The sequence below is a fragment of the Neolamprologus brichardi genome, chromosome 14 (assembly GCF_056152115.1).
Source record: "Neolamprologus brichardi isolate AB-2024 chromosome 14, ASM5615211v1, whole genome shotgun sequence".
Taxonomy (NCBI): domain Eukaryota; kingdom Metazoa; phylum Chordata; class Actinopteri; order Cichliformes; family Cichlidae; genus Neolamprologus; species Neolamprologus brichardi.
The window spans coordinates 27443826-27462604 of record NC_142117.1 but is presented as its reverse complement, the minus strand read 5'-3'; the positions used below and the strand labels follow the sequence as shown (position 1 = coordinate 27462604).

Genomic DNA, 18779 nt, shown 5'->3' with positions numbered 1-18779 from the left:
GTGAGATGCGGAACCGCGGCTCAGAAACCACACATGACAATAAGAAGCATAATTTATTTTCAATACATGAAAAACATAACGTAAAAATGCATGTTGATGTTTTCAGTCTGTCTTTATGTGTACATTATATAACTGACATGTAAAATAAAAGGTATCATGTATAACTGTAGTTTTCTAACGTTTCCACCAGTTTCATCAGAAGCTTCCTTCTTTTTGTTGTATTTCATGAGCCCTCCTCAGTAATTCTGCAAAAATAAGGAAAGAATTAATATTAGAAATCGCTGTTCTGTTTTACAGTTTCCATCTCAATCCGGCTGAAAATACAAAAAGAAAGAAATTCAAATAGCGGCATGGATGAATCTAATTAGCGCTTTCTGCAGTGTAGTGATGTAAGAATTTATTGTAATATTTTAGATAAGTAAAAGTATTATCCCTGTAAAAAAAAAAAAAAAAAAAAAAAAGTATTCCATGATATGTAAATATCCTCCGTTCAAAGAGCTGTTACTAGCAGGGTACTTCTACAAAAACAAATGACCTATTTCACAGGCTTGCTTTGATGCATTTCTTTCTACATGATGTTTTAAAACTGGCAAAAGTGGAGCTAACTTAAAAAAAAATATATATATATATATATATATATATATAATGAAATTATAATTAAGCCGATCATGTGTTTTGCGTGTATTCTTTAACTAATGAGATCAATAAAGAAGTATCGATTGATACTAAACCTCTGTGCTGTCCTGTAAATATTAGTTATTGTCTACTGTAGAATTTAAAAATGCTGTTTACCTCTATCATCTCGTAGATCCAGCCCAAGAATTTGGCCACTTTGGTATAAACTCCAGGATGATTGGGCTCAGCACAGCCTGTTCCCCAGCTGACGACTCCCACCAGCCTCCATACATTGTCATCCTGGCAAACCAGAGGGCCCCCACTGTCCCCCTGGAGAGGTAGACCCAAACACTGTTCACTGCATCTACTCATAAAAGAGAAGCTAAATCTAGTGGTCAAAACAAGCCTCTGACCTGACATGCGTCCACTTTTCCCTCTGTGTAGCCGGCACATAGCATCCGTGCTGTGATCTCTCCATTGTACATGCAGGAGCTGTTACATTTCTTTGTGCTTATTATTGGGACTGGCGCCTCTTTTAGGGTGTCGGGCGAATGAACTACGGGTGAAAGTTTCAATTTAGGACTGCTCCACTAACACACTTGGCTCGCTCTGTCACCATCTGAGTATGGATTAGATTTGTAGCAGAGATGCATTTGTTTAAGAGCAGAGCAGTGTAGTAACATCTTACCCCCGTCGGGTTGTGTGTATCCCCATCCAGAAATCCAGCACTGTGTTCCTCCTGGAAGGTCATAGTCGTACTGAGGCAGGCAGATGGGCCTGATTGTGTCTAGTCAAAAGGAGGAATTTTGCCTCTTAATACATTTAAATAGTTACAAGAGACATTAAGTTGTGCTGCAAATATGGTTGGATTCATAAGTCATGTTAAGGACTGTTATAAAACCACCCTTCACTGAGACATGTGTTTTACCACGTTTAGACTTCAGTGTTTATCACAAGAAAGCTGTTTTCTCTTTAGTCTCTACGCTTATATCAAATCACAGCTGAAAAACAAGAAAGCTTTTATGATAGAGAAGCCAACTGTGGTCCTGTATACAACATAAAGAAAGTTGTCTCCCACTGAGATCAGAGCAAACAAAAAGGTAGCAGCCATACAAACTCACAGAATAACTTAAATATAACTGAATATACATAAAAATGCATCGTGTACAAAAATAGCCCTGCGTCTCTCTCTCTCTGTAATTTGGTTCATTTTTATTTATGTAAATTCAAAACAATAGTCATTTCAAGGCTCCTTATGTTGTAAGGTAAAGAAGAAACAAAATGACAAAGACAGACCTAAAGATCCCTCAGGAGCCGGGAAGGAGAATAAATTTCAATGTCTCAAAACATCTGGAGGCGGTTGTTGCTGAGACCGTAAGCTTATGTGTGAACAGCTGATTCTGTGAGATGTTAAAGATATTGGGAGCCTTTTCATTTGAAGTGTATATCACTTGTTATGATTAGAAAAATTAGCATAGCAATACCACTTATATATGTTTATGATAAATTGTTATTAGCATATAAAAAGGTAAACTGAAGCCAAAGTACTTTTTTTTGTGTGTGTGTGTGTGTGGGTTTTTGTAAGAGTGCTGCGATGAGGCTGACCTGAGAAATTGAACGGGGTCCGCAGCTTCATCAGTGCTATATCGCTGTCGTGGGTCCTGTGGTTGTAGTTCTTGTTGTAGATGATCTTCTCCACCGCGTATCCTACATGCTGAGCTGTTTTAGCAGAGCTGCGAGTCACAATGCCAGCATAGACCACCCAGCTGGATATCTGAGGTAGCCTGTAGCTGACATTTGGGAAAAGAAAAGAGAGAGTAGATCCTGATACTGCTACACCGGTACAGCTGTTAATGACTGATTTTTATCCTTCATCGTGGCGCCAACCTCTGACCTTTAGCACTTGTCAGGTCAGCAGTCTTACTTGTGTACACAGTGGGCAGCTGTGACTACCCATTGACTGGTGATGATGGAGCCTCCGCAGGTGTGACGGTTGCTGTAGTAAAGGCTGACCTGCCAGGGCCACCTGCCCAGCGTGGCCTCCACGCCCCCGATTATCCTGGGTAGCTTTGCTCGTGTGCCACACTCTAGAGATCCATTCATCAAAATGAAACGGAATTGGGTTGGTCAGAAAGAGCAGCAGCAGACGCCATCATTCATCCGGCTCCCATATAAAGCTTTTGTACAAAAACACTACTGGCCTTTGTGCGAGGCGCAAACTCAAATTAAAAGTTAAGTTTAATTTGCTCACCAAAACACTGCAAAGCGATAACCTTCCCTGTGATACAACTCCTCCTAAATGAAAATAAATTGGGTAACTAATGATGCATAATTAATGTATTAGCGGACGCAATTTTCCCTGCACCATTATGAGCGTGATGTCCTCTGACAGATTGCCTTACCTGAACTGCCACATATTTTCCAGGCTGCTCTTTTGTTCTGAGGTAATTTGTATGAAGCCGTCAGTGTAGTTTGGCCCGATATCAGTAAGGTTCACTCCTTTATGCTTGGTCAGTCTGGTAAGGGAACATTTGAAAAATGGGTGGGAGTGAGTATTGCGATAATTTAGTCTCATGAGGTGTGAAGCAAGATTGTAAATGAGGTATTAATAGATCATAAATAAGGCGAGCCTTCAACCTAAAATTAAACCAAGTTAGAGAATGGGCTCTCAGCTTTTTTAAATGGTGCTATAAAGAAGCAGCGTGTGATCCTCGCAGACTGCGGAAAAGCATCACCTCAGATAACCCAGCTGTCTGCAGACCAGTGTTCCCAGTGAAGAGTTCCACCTCTCATAGCACACTGGAAGCCAGGTGGGCAGCTTCCCCAGCTGGATCTCCAGGAGGGAGTTCTCGGGACTGATTCTGTAAAACACTGAACCTGATTGATTGAAAATCCCTCCAGAGACAAGCTCTCAGTCAACGTTTATGATCAAGCCTCTTCTATGAGTGGGAAATGATTAGGGAAAACACAAGTATCTATGCTAATGTAGTCAGTAGAAACAGATTATTATGTGTGATGTTTTCATGTCGGTCAATGGGCATCTCTCAGGAGTGAAGAGAAGACAACAAGTAGCAGCTGCTGAATTTTCATTTTTGTTACTATTCAATTAAGAAACACTTCAGAGGTGACCCATGACCTCATATAATGAAGTACATACAATAAGCTAAGCAGCCACACATTAACGTGCCGCATTATAATTCATAAAACAGTGAAAGAAACGCTGCCACGAGGGAGTACACACAGACCTTTCCGCGAGTCAGATACGGAAATATCCTCCGTCACATTGCAGAAGGATGTCTCCTTTGTGTCCCCGAGCCCCACTGGACTTTGGGAGGACGATGGCCTCAGCAAAAGTTTGACTAAAAGTGGATTAAAAGAGATAATCTTTTAATTAGGCTGCAAAATGGGCAGCAAAACTTTGTTGATTTTTCCTAATATTACCAGATTATCTGAATGAGAACCCAAAACAGACCAGCGTCTGGGACAGCAATAAAATGTCATTAAATATTGTTCATTTCTATCTGCAAATCCAGCTAATTAGAAAACAGCTAATTTAAAAAAAAAAAGATTCATTTTTCAAAATGCGTTTTCTCTATCTTAACTTGAATGTTGTCGTGTGTTTCCATCAAATTTGAGAGACTTCAATGCAGTGAATAAAAAATCTAAATTGGGGCAGCTGAGCCCAACATTGCCCTGATTTTTAGCTGGTGATTATAGTAAGGCTCCAAAAACACAAACCATTTAATGAATAATCAATTTTTCATGTTGTCCATTAAAATTGTTTGACAGCCCATTTAAAAAAAAAAGTATCAGTTTACTTACACCAGAAGTCTGAATCAGGGAAATATCATTTCAATGCAATGATTTGCCAAACAATAAAAATGTGTGCTTAATTACTAGCTGTACAAAGACATGTGAAAAGTTTCTATTTTCCTAAAATATATTCTCACTTGATTTTAAAAGTTCTGATGAGAGCAACAAAACCCTGGAAAGGTTGTGTAAGACTAGATGAGAAAAAAAACCTCGAGAGGAAGATCTCACAGTTGATTAGTTTAATGAGTAACATGATTGGGGATAAAAGAGCATTCCAGAGAGGCTGACTCTTTCAGAAGAAGAGAGACGGGTTCTCAACTCTGTGGGCAAATAGTTCAACAACTTCAGTTTAATGATTCTCAGTCTAAAACTGCAAAGGATCTGCTGCACATAATATCATTAAAAGATTCAGAGAATCTAAATAAATGTATGGAAAAGGGTTAAACAAAAACAATCTTGAGTTGCTTGAACTGCATTAAAAGCTGGTTAAAATAAAAATCAGTGAATGGGCTCAGTAACACTCGGGTATCCGCAAGTACAAGCTAAAAGATGAAGAAATGCCTCACGGTTCTCTGGGCCCGAGCTCGTTCGAGATGGACTGAGGCAAATTCTGTGGAAAACTCTTTTGTAGTCTGACTAATTAAAAATCTGAGATTGTTTCTAAAAGCAATTTTGCTCTGAGCTAAAGAGGAGAGGGACCAATGCACATCAATGCACAGCTAAAATGCCAGCATCTGTAATGGTATGGGGATCCATTAGTGGACATGACGTGCGTAAAAGGCACCGTTATTGCTGCATGCAGAGAAGAGGTTTTAGAGTAGCATATGCTGTCATGCAGCATAACAATGCAACAATGTGGTTTTCAGGTCAGATTTATGGGTGTTTCAGCAAGACAATGCCAACCCACATTCTACACATTATAACCTCATGGTTCTGTGATATAAGTGCAGACTTGTCAGCCAATTAAATCACTTAGGAAAAGCATTTAGGTACCAGGACTAAAGCTATTGGTCTCTTTGGTGTTGTTAACACAAAAAAAAATGATGCAGCTTGATCCCAAATTTTCTGAAACATGCTGGCACGTACTAATTTAAACTGCTGTTTAATTTGTTTTTGCGAGTATTGCATTCTGGTGTCATTTACAGCATTCCAACAAAAGATGTCTCCGTGAGCTTTTCAAAACTTTGACAAGCAGCTCCTGCTGTATATGTATCAAGAAAATAATTGAACCTTTTAAATGCTAATATGGGATTCAATAAGCTCTGTCTAAATTTACATTGAACTTAAGATTCACAGGCCTTTAAGTATCTCAAACTGGGCCGTTTGCGCATTCATTTCCACTTCCTGTGTGTTACTGAGCTTATTTAGAGATTCTTTCACAGACACAATGACTCACCTAGAAACCAGACACCTACAACTAATCCTCCGAGAAGTCCGACTGCGCACACCGCTGCCAGCAGCCTCACCAGCCTGTGAGCTAAAGCAACAGTTAATACTGGAGTTAATGCTTGTTGAGCTCCGATGGGAGCCGAGAGAAACTGTTAAATGTCAGCCGTTAGATATTGCACACAGATGCACAGCACAGAGACAGTTAGATTTCTTCAACACTAAATCTACAGGCTAGGCTTTCACAAGAAAGCGCTGCTGTACATCTTGGCACTGCATTGCAGATGTTGTGCAACAGTACAAAGTCTCATTATTCTATTTAAAGCAACGTGTTAGTGTTGTTCTTTTCTTTTTTGCTCAAATGGAGCAAGATTGTTATTGAAGTCTGATGCCCATCAGGCGGTAAACTGCTGGAGCTTACCTTGAGTAGTAGACTGAAATCCTTTTAACCAGCCTTGCACTCCTTTGGCCCCTGCAACTCCTGCTGTTTTCTCAGAGTGAAAAGGATGACTGACAGCCACTGGGTTTTCAATCACTGATAATGTGTCTCCATCAAGACTCTGCAAGAACCCCAGTGGACATGTCAGACCTCAACTTCCATTCTGTTCTTGTTTCATAAAGTTTTGCTAAGTTTGCTTATTCAGGACAAAAGCTGTGTTCTGACCATTTGCTCATCAGCAAGAGTCTGCCTGTCATGCTCTGTCAGGTTTAATTAAGAGAACAGGTGTTTTTTTTTTTTTTTAACACCGACCGGTCCAGATGTACGGAGTCAGATTTGTTCAGGTTTGTGTCACCTTTCTTCCTGGGTGATTAAAGTATAATGAGCTCGCTCAAGTTATTTTTTATGCATTGAACTACACTTAATAATACGAGGCTGTGTTTTCTGTTTGTATTTTCCGAGATTTTCTTTCTTACTTTGATGTCTGAGCGTCTGTGTGTGATTGTGGAGTAGCATCTGCTTCTAAAAGCAACATATTGAGAGCACTGCAGTAATTATAATGAAGCTCTCCATAAATGTGAGATGCAGACTTGGAATTATACAATTACAGCACGCAGTCAGTCTAAATAAATCCCATACCATCTGCTGTCATGTAACACTGTGGCGTTTGACGCAAGCTAAACATGTAATTTTGGATATGTAGTTTTTGTAGTCCGGGCCTGGGGGCGGTTTCAGAAATATAGATTTAGGTAAACCTGTGCTGTGCAACGAAGCGTTGTCTATTTTAAGCATGACTGTGGCACAGTGAATTCTGGTTAAATTAAAACTTTTATCAAGCAACGATCAGCTCCGTTTACCGCGGCAGAAAGTGTTTGGATCAAACAGACGTTTTACCACTGATGCCCCTGATTGATACCATGGTGTTAGTGTTGGGCTTATGTTTACCTGCGGCTAAGGTGTCATTTCAGATAGACTAATCTTTGAGTAAACAAGACTGGTTTCAGAAAGTATCTTTGTGAGAAATTTCACACAGCATTAGGTCAACAGACACATTATTTCGAAAGAGAGGAAGCATTAGAAGGGGACGAACTGCTGTTTGAGTAGTTTGAAGAGAAGGGTCTAGGTGTAAAGAGGAGGTAAGAGTTATGTTGTTGTCAGGCATGCATACATTAGACGTACATTAGGAAAGGTGTAGTGAATTTCGAGTTCCCCTTTTCTTACCATGTTTTCCTTGCATACGGTCCTGAAGAAGAGTCAGCAGTGTCCGTGCTCATCTGTAGGCCTGCGCTCGTGGTGCAAAGGTCTGTCCCGCTCGCAGTCGATGCACCATTTGCCATTTAACAGAATGCAACTCTGGATTTTCCCTTCACAAAGAGACAATGAGGTCAGCAGCGGTGGCACAGAATGAAGCTGTTGTTTGTCCGGGGGAGGTGGGGGTCGTGGGGCCTGTGGAAGCAAGCTGAAACGGGTCTTTGTAGGAGGGGAGCATCTCCAGCGAGATGCAAGGTAACACTTTTCACCTGTGCCAAAAGATTGTCTATTTTCACCCAAGACACGTTATTACCTGGCAGTTTGCAGGTTCTGAGAAAAGGTCATTATTGGAGATTGTTGAAAAGTCTCACATCACGTCAATCCGCATGATTTGAAATCCAAAGCTATCATCTCAGCACTGAAGAACAAAATGAAGTCTGTTCTGTCTGCCTGCTGACAGATTAGACTTTCTCTTCTCTCTTCACTTTTTAACTGACACGCCGTCAATTTTTTCCCCTTGTTTTTCTGTATTTTAAACATCTTCTTTGTGTTATTAGGTGATTATAATTGACCCCAATGACTCGTTTATTCCAAAAATAGATGAAATAATTAACAGCGGAGATGAAGAAGACGTGAACTGTTTGAAGAGGGTGATAAAATATCTCGAACTCTCTCGGAGAGGAGCTCAGAGTCCGCCATTAATTCATTTCCTGAAGAGACATTAAATTCCTATTCCGAGGATACGGTGAATTAGACTTGTGTAGCTAAAAGAGCATTTGATACAGGATTACTTATTTCTGTCATATGGATGGTATGGGATTAGAGTCCAGGTGAAGCGAACGACTGCCAGGAAGAAAATTCCTCCTCGTCTGACTGTCAGGGCCAAATCCAAAAGATGACCCACATCTACTCGGCTCATCTAACAGGTGTCATTTGGAATTATTTGGAAATCAAACACAGAGAAATGAGCACAGCGGCAGCACCGTAAATTGCATGTAATGGAACCGCGTCTGAAATTCATATTGGTAGGGCTGTGAGGTTAATAATATTTGATGATGTTAGCGTTGAGCTGAATTGTTCTATTGCAGACTCAAACAAGAGCGAGGAGAGCGTAGCTGCTGTTTGGTCATTTTCACAGGGATTTCATGTCTCCCTCTTCTGGTGAAATTTGTTTTCTCAGACAGCTGAGTAAACAGTGATTTATATAGCTGCCATTCACTTGTGAGAAACTGTTTGCGAAGATGAATGAAGCCATTTTCAGTCAGGGATATGCACCTGCATTTGTTTATGTGTTTTGTTTTCTTGCATGCATCCTCCTTTTTGTTTTTTTGCTTCGTCTGGTGCTACAATATGCAGTCTATGAATTAGCTACAGTACGAAAATAGCTTCTGCTTTCATATTTTGCAGAAATTCTCCATGTGTTTTATGGTTTTATTTATACTCTCTTTTAACCTAATATAACAATATAACATATCATTTAATGGAAGTTTTCCATTGTTCTGTTTTTCCATGTTTGAAAGTAATAGACACATAGAATTTATTTAATCCCAAAGTGGGGAAATTCACTTGTTACAGGAGGTCAAGGGATGGGAAGAAAAGTGAATTAGAGCTATATTGGAAAAATAAAAATGGAAAGAAAAAAATAGATAAATAAATAAGAAAGATGAGTGTACAAAAAAGCCAAACAACTATGCTGTGTGCAGATGGTTACTATATACACCCAGGTAATTATTGTTATTAGTATTATTTGTATATGTACACAAAGTGCAGTGGGAGTGATAATGATACACATGTATTTTAGCTAGTATTTATCCTGTGTGGATATTTTTACAGTCTGACTGCTGTCGGGATGAAGGACCTGCAATAGCGCCTGGTCCTGCACCATGACTGTGACAGTCTGCTGCTGAAGGAGCTGCTCAGGGCCTCTGCAGTCTCATGCAGGGGCTGAGAAGTGTTGCCCGTAATGGACTTCAGCTTGGCTAACATCCTCCTCTCACCCACCTACTCTAAGTTATAATAATAATAATAATAATAATTTAAAGAACAAGGAAAATGGTCTGGAAATACCTGTACCACTGCTTTCTTGTTTCTTGTGTGGATCCTGTTAAGAGCACAAAGAGCAAACTGTCAGATTCCAGTTGAGGTGTTGTTGTAGCTCTGTGTTCTGTTTTTGCTGGTTGTGTCTAATGTATCAGTAGTTGTTAAGAAGGATAAAGCGTGGCCGTTAACTTTGATAATGGCGAAGTCGTTAAGAACATTTGTGAAGCGAACACGCGATCTGATCTGATGCTTGACAGAAATGTTTCAAACCAACCTCCTAATATGCTGAGGGATCATTTTCTTTATCCAGAATCTATTGTTCTGCCACCAGACACATGCTTTGCCATCAGGATATATTAAGTGGATTTGTAGTTTTTTTTTTTTTTTTTTTTTAAGGACTTTATTCCATTTTTTAAATTCTTTTCTTTTAACTGTGAGGTTTTGCTGTTACAGTTGCTTCTGTTATCTCAAACGATTCTTCTTCTTCTGGCTGCTCCTGTTTCCTACCTTATCCCTTTCATCCTCTTTGTCACACCAACCTGTCCTTCTTCACTTCATCCACGAATCCCATCTTCCTTTTGCATCCATATTCAACATCCTTTACCCAGTATATCCACTATCCCTCCTCTGTTCCTGTCCAAACCATTTCAACCTTTCCTCTAACCTTGTGTTTTTTAAACTGCCCCCTCAGCTGTCCCTCTGATACACTCATTTCTAAACCTGCCCATTCTGGTCACTCTCATCAAAAACCCTCTGATCTTCAGCTCTGCCACCTGTCGTCTTGTTAGCACCATTGTCTCCAAACCATACATCTTAGCAGGTCTCGCTACCATCTTGGAAACCTGCCCTTTCACTCTTCTGTCACAAATCACCCCTGACACTCATCTCCACCCACTCCACCCTGCCAGCACTCTCTTCTTCACCTCACTTATGCGGTTTCTGTTACTTCAGATGGACCTTCACTCCCTCTGTTCGTTCCATCTTCGCCTTTCCACCTACTCCCTCTCATTCACACACATGTATTCTGCCTTGTTTCTACTTACTTTCATTTTTATTCTCATCGGTGCATACCTCCACCTATTCGGGCTCTCTTCCACCTGTTCTCTACTCTCACTATAGATCACAGTGTCATCTCCAAATGTCATAGTCCACAGAGGCGTCTGCCTGACCTCATCTGTCAACCTGTCCATCACCACTGCAAACAAGAAGGGACTCAGAGACGCTCGCTAATGTAATCCCACCACCACCTGGGACCCATCTGTCACTCCAACTGGATTGTCCCAATGTCCCGCACCAACTTCAAATACTGATTTCCACAGTAGTACCACACTTCCTCTCTTGACACCTCATTATATGTTTTTTCTTGATCCACAAAGACAAAATGCAATTCCAAGTTTATCCATTTTTGTTAAACTTTTGTAACTGTTAGTCAAGACATGATAATAAATGGGACACACGCCTCTGATAAACAGATCTTTTATTATAAAAATCGAATCTCAATCACCAAAAGTTAAAGCTTCAAAGTGATATGAAGCTGAATCGACTTTCCTTTGTAAAACTATTTAAAAAATAATGATAATAACAATAATAATAAACACCATAATGGTTGGATTAATGTCTCAGTTGTCATATAAACACCTCGACCACCACCAAACTAGATCAATAACGGATCATGACAACCTGGGTAGAACCTGGCTCGTGTATCGCTCCATCAGGAATTTAAATTTATTAAGACCCCCTCACCCCCACCAATGCGCCCACAACAATAACAGTAGTCCCAGTGTTGACCACATTCATTCATTTATTCATGTATCACAGTGTGAGGCTCCACTGTGAGGACTCTGGCTGCTGACCAGTTTGGAGCTGCATCTATCTCTCTCTCTGCTCTGAAGGGGTGGGGGTTGTCTTTCTGCTCGGTGCACTGAGATTTGATCAGCACCACTCTTATCTCAGCCATTAGTATGTGTGCCTCTGTCCAATGTCCAGACCTTGAACATCAGATGCGGTCCCTCGGTCCCCACTCGGAAATCCCACAGTAGGTTCTAACTGAGCAGAAGAGAGGGATTGTTTTTTGTTTTGTTTTGTTTTGTTTTTTTCAAGGTTTGGGCAGCTTTTGTCTCAACTGCTTTTTTCTTTCCCCCCCCCCCTCAAAGTCCAGCCTACCAAGGCATTTAAAAACAAACTGTTTATGTGGGCTGTCAAGAGTGTTGTGCCAATACTGCTTTTGGCTGTGACCCCTCAGCAGAGACGGACATTAAAGGTTGGAGTGCGCACAGATCCAGGAAGGGAAGTGTGGAGCTTGTTAAGGACACAATCCAAAATGCAGCTGTGTGTGTGTGTGTGTGTGTGTGTGTGTGTGTGTGTGTGTGTGTGTGTGTGTGTGTGTGTGTGTGTGTGTGTGTGTGTGTGTGTGTGTGTGTGTGTGTGTGTGTGTGTGTGCATTAAACACACCTCCACAGATCTGTCAGGCACTTCTTGATTAACACCACCTGCCACATTTCCAGTGTGTACCTTTGTGTTTTGTTCGTAAAGTAAGACTTATTTAAAGGAGCAGAGATAAATGAGAAAATTTATATCACTCTATCTGTCAGATAAATGGGAGGCTAAAAATAGGAGACAGTGAGATTGGCTCCACATAAAGACTGGAAACGACGGCGAGAAATTGTAAACCTGGCTTTCGTTCCAAAATCTTCCTCCGTGCATTACAAAAATAGCATGTTTTAGCTTTAAAACTTTTGGAAGCAGTATATAAAGCTTTTATAGATGCTGTAATAATCTGGGGAGAAGGTGACAAATTGGTCCAAGTCTCCTTCAACTGGATTAAGATCTGGTGACTGAGAATAGCTTAGCAGATCATTCACATCGTTTCATGCTCGCAACACCATTCAGTTGTTCCTCTTATTCTTTGACAGGGAACACTGTCGTCCTGGAAGAGACCACTTCCATCAGGATAGAAATTTTCATAATAGGATAAAGGTGATCACGCAGAACAGTGTTGTACTGATTTGGGGTCAGGTTTTTCCTGGGTATCTTAAACATAGTTAAGAATCTTGCTATGAGGATGAAATAAAGAAAGACAGAACATGAATGTTGAATCGTTGATTGTGTAGAATACATGGATCTTTACAAACGTTTTCATCTACAGTATGCAGAAATGTGTAGCATCGAGGCAGAATGAGAAGAAGGCAAAGAGGAGAAAATTGGGCTATCTGGTAAAATATGCACATTAATTCAGATTTCTCCAATTTTGTAAAAAAAAAAGAAAAAAAGGAGACAGGTTTTCTTATAAGCCTGGAGCTTCATGCAGTTATTCAGCCAGCATTTGAGATGATGGAGCAGTCTTTTTCCACTTGAACAGCAAAGTAGGATGGAGGAAGCCTCGCAGGGGTAGGATCAGTAAGTGTGCCGCATGCATCTGAGAGGGCCTAAAAAACACAGGCCAAAAACCCTCCTCCTGCAGACAGGTCCAAAGCATCGGGCTCTGCGGGGGGCATCGGATGAATATATTCAGAAATTACTGAACTGAACCTTAACTTTGCTAAAGCATGCCTGTTGGCTCTGTGTGTCTGCAGTGTCACAGCACAATCACATGTTGCCACTGTAAGCCGCACAGGTAATGAGGCAGCACAAGGTGAGGGCAGGGTTTTGAATCCCCAGTGGCCACACACACACTTACTCTTACTGTCAGCTTTTCGCTCCCTCTGTGCTTCGATAATTGTACTGCTCTACTGGCTGCCAGTGAGCTCTGCCTTCTGTGGAGCAGTAAATCCTCTGAGCCCTTCCCGCAGCCAAAGCTAGATGTGAACTGTAGTAACACACTGCCCTCTTGTGATAGAGTTGAATACCTCCATTTAGGATTCACTAAGGATAAGCTTGCAGTTAAATCAACGTAAAAGCTGGATTCATTCTTGTGTAAAGTAATATCTGTATGCAAAGTGATAATAAATGCAGGAAGATTACTTTCTCAGTCCGATTCCTTGGATTTCCTGTATATTAAATGCATAGGAAGTCACAGCAGGAATGCCACACGCTCCTTTATAAAGCTCCGGTGTCTGTGGCTTTTATAGTTAAATTTCAGCTTTGAGGTTTTGTTGTGCAACATATTGTAATTACAGGACAATGCATTTATGACAGGTCTAAGCGTGAGTATGGCCTCATCATGCTCTCTAAATGGTATGCAGCGTGCAGTCTGTATTGAAAGTGGCAGGATGAATAAATAGCTGTCATGTATGTGTTTGTATCTTGTCTTGTAGAGGCTAATGATAGTGAGAGTGGGTAAAAGCAGAGATGCTCCTCACCAGATGGCGGGTAATGCGGTTTGCTTTAGCTGCCCACCACGCTCACTCTAATTAAACAGAGGAGATTACATTAACACTGCTCCCACTCAATCTGCTCCTCCACTGAGCGTGGCCTCGGACTGACGACGGAGGTGGAGGGGTTAGGGAGGTGATTGTCATTTTTTTTTCTTTTTTTCCGAGGCAAACTTGTGCATTTGCTTTTGAAGCTAAATTATTTTCCAGGAAATTAAAGTTAGATAAGGATAGAAAGACCAGATTCACAGAGGAAAAAAATAAAAACCTCCACCTGTTACCCATGAGCAAGGCAGTCAGACCACCCCATCTGCTCTTCTGAAATGAAAAACAAAACTAATAACCACTGAATTAATCATAAAACATATTATAAATTAATAAAAATAAAATTAATAAAAGAAGAAGTATTAATAAAATTACACATGGTCGTCTCTTCACTCAGCTTGACTAATTAAGGTTATTTGATCGCCCATTGGTGGCTGAACTTTCTGATAATGCACCTGGCTGGCTCTCAACCTTTTCAATTTCTTATCAAAAACACGTATTCCAGTATTTTAATAGTACCACTTTAATGTGCATTTTCACACTGAGTCGTTCATAAGTAACTGGACATCCACCTGAAAGTCTAAAAGTTTCTCGTGCTGTTGTTTCTGCATTAATTCACGAACAAAAGAGTTCGCATGTGGCACAGAGCTGATTGATGCGGAGATGTCTGTCAGTTAGGAGCGGTGAACCAAATGACAACGTAAATCAAGCAATTTACCTGAGGTATATCAAAGGTAGCTGGTTTTCCAGCAGCTGGTTTCAGTCAATAAAGCAGGAGTAAGCAGGAAAACTAGGAATTGATAAATGAGCTGGTAGATGGAGGATAACGAGTCTTGAGGATGTTTAAAAAAAAAAAAAGAAAAGAAGAAGGAGCCAACACCATCAGAAAAAAAACTGTCTCATCCCAACGACGAAACACCCAGCACAAGCTAAACAGCTTATTATATGCCATGCAGTGAGGAATCCTCGGACTTATACAGTGGGGCAAAAAAGTATTTAGTCAGCCACCGATTGTGCAAGTTCCCCCACTTAAAATGATGACAGAGGTCAGTAATTTGCACCAGAGGTACACTTCAACTGTGAGAGACAGAATGTGAAAAAAAAATCCATGAATTCACATAGTAGGATTTGTAAAGAATTTATTCGTAAATCAGGGTGGAAAATAAGTATTTGGTCACCTCAAACAAGGAAAATCCCTGGCTCTCACAGACCTGTAACGTCTTCTGTAAGAAGCTTTTCTGTCCCCCACTCGTTACCTGTATGAATGGCACCTGTTTGACCTCATCATCTGTATAAAAGAAACCTGTCCACAGCCTCAACCAGTCAGACTCCAAACGCCGCCATGGCCAAGACCAAAGAGCTTTCGAAGGACACCAGGAAAAGAATTGTAGACCTGCACCAGACTGGGAAGAGTGAATCTACAATAGGCAAGCAGCTTGGTGTGAAAAAATCAACTGTGGGAGCAATCATCAGAAAATGGAAGACATACAAGACCACTGATAATCTCCCTCGATCTGGGGCTCCACGCAAGATCTCATCCCGTGGGGTCAAAATGATCATGAGAACGGTGAGCAAAGATCCCAGAACCACACGGGGGGACCTGGTGAATGACCTGCAGAGAGCTGGGACCAAAGTAACAAAGGTCACCATCAGTAACACACTACAACGGCAGGGAATCAAATCCCACAGTGCCAGACGTGTTCCGCTGCTGAAGCCAGTGCATGTCCAGGCCCGTCTGAAGTTTGCCAGAGAGCACATGGATGATACAGCAGAGGATTGGGAGAATGTCATGTGGTCAGATGAAACCAAAGTAGAACTTTTTGGTATAAACTCAACTCGTCGTGTTTGGAAGAAGAAGAATACTGAGTTGCATCCCAAGAACACCATACCTACTGTGAAGCATGGGGGTGGAAACATCATGCTATGGGGCTGTTTTTCTGCCAAGGGGACAGGACGACTGATCCGTGTTAAGGACAGAATGAATGGGGCCAAGTATCGTGAGATTTTGAGCCAAAACCTCCTTCCATCAGTGAGAACTTTGAAGATGAAACGAGGCTGGGTCTTCCAACATGACAATGATCCAAAACACACCGCCCGGGCAACAAAGGAGTGGCTCCGTAAGAAGCATTTGAAAGTCCTGGAGTGGCCTAGCCAGTCTCCAGACCTCAACCCCATAGAAAATCTGTGGCGGGAGTTGAAAGTCCGTGTTGCTCGGCGACAGCCCCAAAACATCACTGCTCTTGAGAAGATCTGCATGGAGGAATGGGCCAAAATACCAGCTACTGTGTGTGCAAACCTGGTAAAGACCTATAGCAAACGTTTGACCTCTGTTATTGCCAACAAATGTTATGTTACAAAGTATTGAGTTGTATTTTTGTTATTGACCAAATACTTATTTTCCACCCTGATTTACGAATAAATTCTTTACAAATCCTACCATGTGAATTCATGGATTTTTTTTTCACATTCTGTCTCTCACAGTTGAAGTGTACCTCTGGTGCAAATTACTGACCTCTGTCATCATTTTAAGTGGGGGAACTTGCACAATCGGTGGCTGACTAAATACTTTTTTGCCCCACTGTACATAGGACAAACTAAACAGTTACTCCACAAAAGCATAGGACAGCATAGATCAGCGGTCCCCAACCTTTTTTGCGCCACGAACCGGTTTATGCCCGACAATATTTTCACGGACCGGCCTTAAGGTGTCGCGGATAAATACAACAAAATAAAAGTAGTACCGGTACCGAAAAAAAGAAGATTTATTCATAACACACGTGAAAAGACCCAGGAAAACCGAGTTAACGATCAAAACGATAACAAAATAACGCTGAAAACCGATAAAAACCCTGAAAACCATACATTTCACACCTGAGCCTCTACTCTCGCGGGGTGGTGGTGGAGTATTTTTCTATTATCTGGCACCGCTTGTGAATCATCAGGACATGGCAGCACGGTAATTAAGACGTAATGGATCACACTCGAGCATAAATGTGGACAACAATGTGAGCCCTTTATGTAGGTTACATCGTAGACCCTACAAAGGCTCCCTGCAGAAGTGTAAATCGGGTATCAGCCCAATAGTTTTTTTCCCCCCACACCTTAGCTCATATGACGACGGATGAGATGTGAAACGTTTTTACAAACCTAAAGACGTTTTGTTACCTTCTTCTTTTTTTTTTTTCTTCAAGATCTCAAGAAGTCTTTAGTTCATTTTCAATGATTAACAGTCACTTAAAGACCCTAACCTCAGAGCATTCACAACAAGATGCAAACCATTGGTACGCCTGAAAAACAGAAGCACTAGATGGAGTTGGCAAAAACACACAAAGAAACCAGCACAGACCTGGAAAATCATCAACCCCTGTCAGAATGATGGAAAGTGAAAAGTTTGGAGGGAAAAAATGGCAACAGCTCATGACAAAAAAAAAACGTCATCTATCAAACGCTGTATGTTTGCTATTTCTGGGCATGTATGGGTAGTAGTGGAACTGCCACACTGGCATTTATTGATGTGTTCACTGCTGATGCAAGCAAAAGATAAAAGGTCTTTACAGGATCGTCCTGAGTACTCGGGCACAGTCAAAGGTACCACAACTCATTAAACAACATTTCAGCAATCAAAAACTTTTCAAGGTCAAGAGGTCAACCCAAGTCAGTAACTTGATCTCAGTCCGATTTAGCTGTATTCTCCTGTATGCCACTAAAGGCAGAAAGACCCAACAATTGGCACGAGATGAAAATAGAAACCGTGGAAGAGCATCACCAGAGAAGACAGTTTATTAATATAAGATTTATTTATCTTAATGATTAGATTAAACATCTGGGAGGGGGTTTAAAGAGAGACTTGATCAAAAGGATAGCAGACAATGTAATGGTTTTAATAGGCAGAGGCGCAAATGCAACTATCACACTACATAAAACACAATATCCAGATCTCCTGCTATAAAAGATAAAGGTCGAAACGGTTACAGTCTGAAAGTTGTTTCTTGTTGACAGGTTGCCAGTCCATGAAAGGGCTACCACAAAGAGAGACACAATAATTCACTCAACCTCACTACCGATTTGGAATCATCATTATCCTAACATGCATGTCTTTGGCCTGAGGAAACAGGCACAGGAAGAATATGCAAAGTTCTCTGGAAAAGGCCTCTGGCTAACCACTGCACTACCGTTCAATTTGCTATCCCACACAGTTCTTTTTACAGAGGACTGTCTGCAGTCCTGTGAAAAACTAAGCGCACAAGATCATCCAGTAGCTTGTAGAACCACCTTTAGCAGCAATAACTTGAAGTAATCGTTTTCTGTATGACTTTATCATTTTCTCACGTTGCCGTGGATGACTTTTGAGCCACTCTTCTTACAGCCTTGCTTCAGCTCATTGAAGTTTGCAGCCAAAGCACTTCAATCATGCTGAAGGTTGAACTTTGGCTGGGAAATTGCAACACCTTGATTCTTTTCTTTTTCATTGTGTTGTTGTGCGACTCATTTGGGACAAGCTTTAGCTGTTGGACAGACGGCTTCATATTTGACTCTAGAATATTTTGGTAATACAGAGGACTTCATGGTCGACTTAATGACTGCAAGGTGCCCAGGTCCCATGGCTGCAAAACAAGCCTGAATAATCACCCCTTTACCACTCTGCTTTACATCTGAGGAGTTTGTGCTGATTTGTTGTGTTTGGTCTTCGCCAAAGTGTTGCTGTGCATTATGGTCAAACATCACCACTTTGGTCTTCTCAGTATAAAGAACATTGTTCCAGAAGTCTCCGGGTTTGTTCAGATGTAACTTTGCAAACCTTGGCTGTGCCGTTGTGTTATTTTTAGAGAGAATTTGCTGAGATGTCCACTGCTGGCAATATTGATGCGTTGTGTTAACCC

The 18779-nt window shown here is 41.1% G+C and overlaps 1 protein-coding gene across 3 annotated transcripts; it reads right to left on the bottom strand.

Annotated features, from left to right (window-relative positions):
- Positions 1–109: 109 nt before the first annotated feature.
- On the bottom strand, positions 110–7582 carry tmprss5 (transmembrane serine protease 5). 3 transcript variants are annotated; one of them, XM_006801571.3, is made up of 13 exons: positions 7475–7575; positions 6236–6374; positions 5825–5905; positions 3861–3974; positions 3351–3486; positions 3018–3131; positions 2867–2910; positions 2540–2702; positions 2221–2405; positions 1304–1402; positions 1029–1171; positions 793–945; positions 110–245 (listed from the first exon to the last, which is right to left on the bottom strand). In XM_006801571.3, exons 1-13 carry the CDS (start codon positions 7475–7477, stop codon positions 237–239), a joined length of 1383 nt encoding a protein of 460 aa, XP_006801634.1. In that variant the 5' UTR covers positions 7478–7575; the 3' UTR covers positions 110–236. The 3 variants fall into 3 exon arrangements, with proteins under 3 accessions (XP_006801634.1, XP_035768272.1, XP_035768273.1); XM_035912379.2 differs by lacking the exon at positions 5825–5905; XM_035912380.2 differs by lacking the exons at positions 5825–5905; positions 6236–6374 and having other exon boundaries at positions 7475–7582.
- Positions 7583–18779: the final 11197 nt, after the last annotated feature.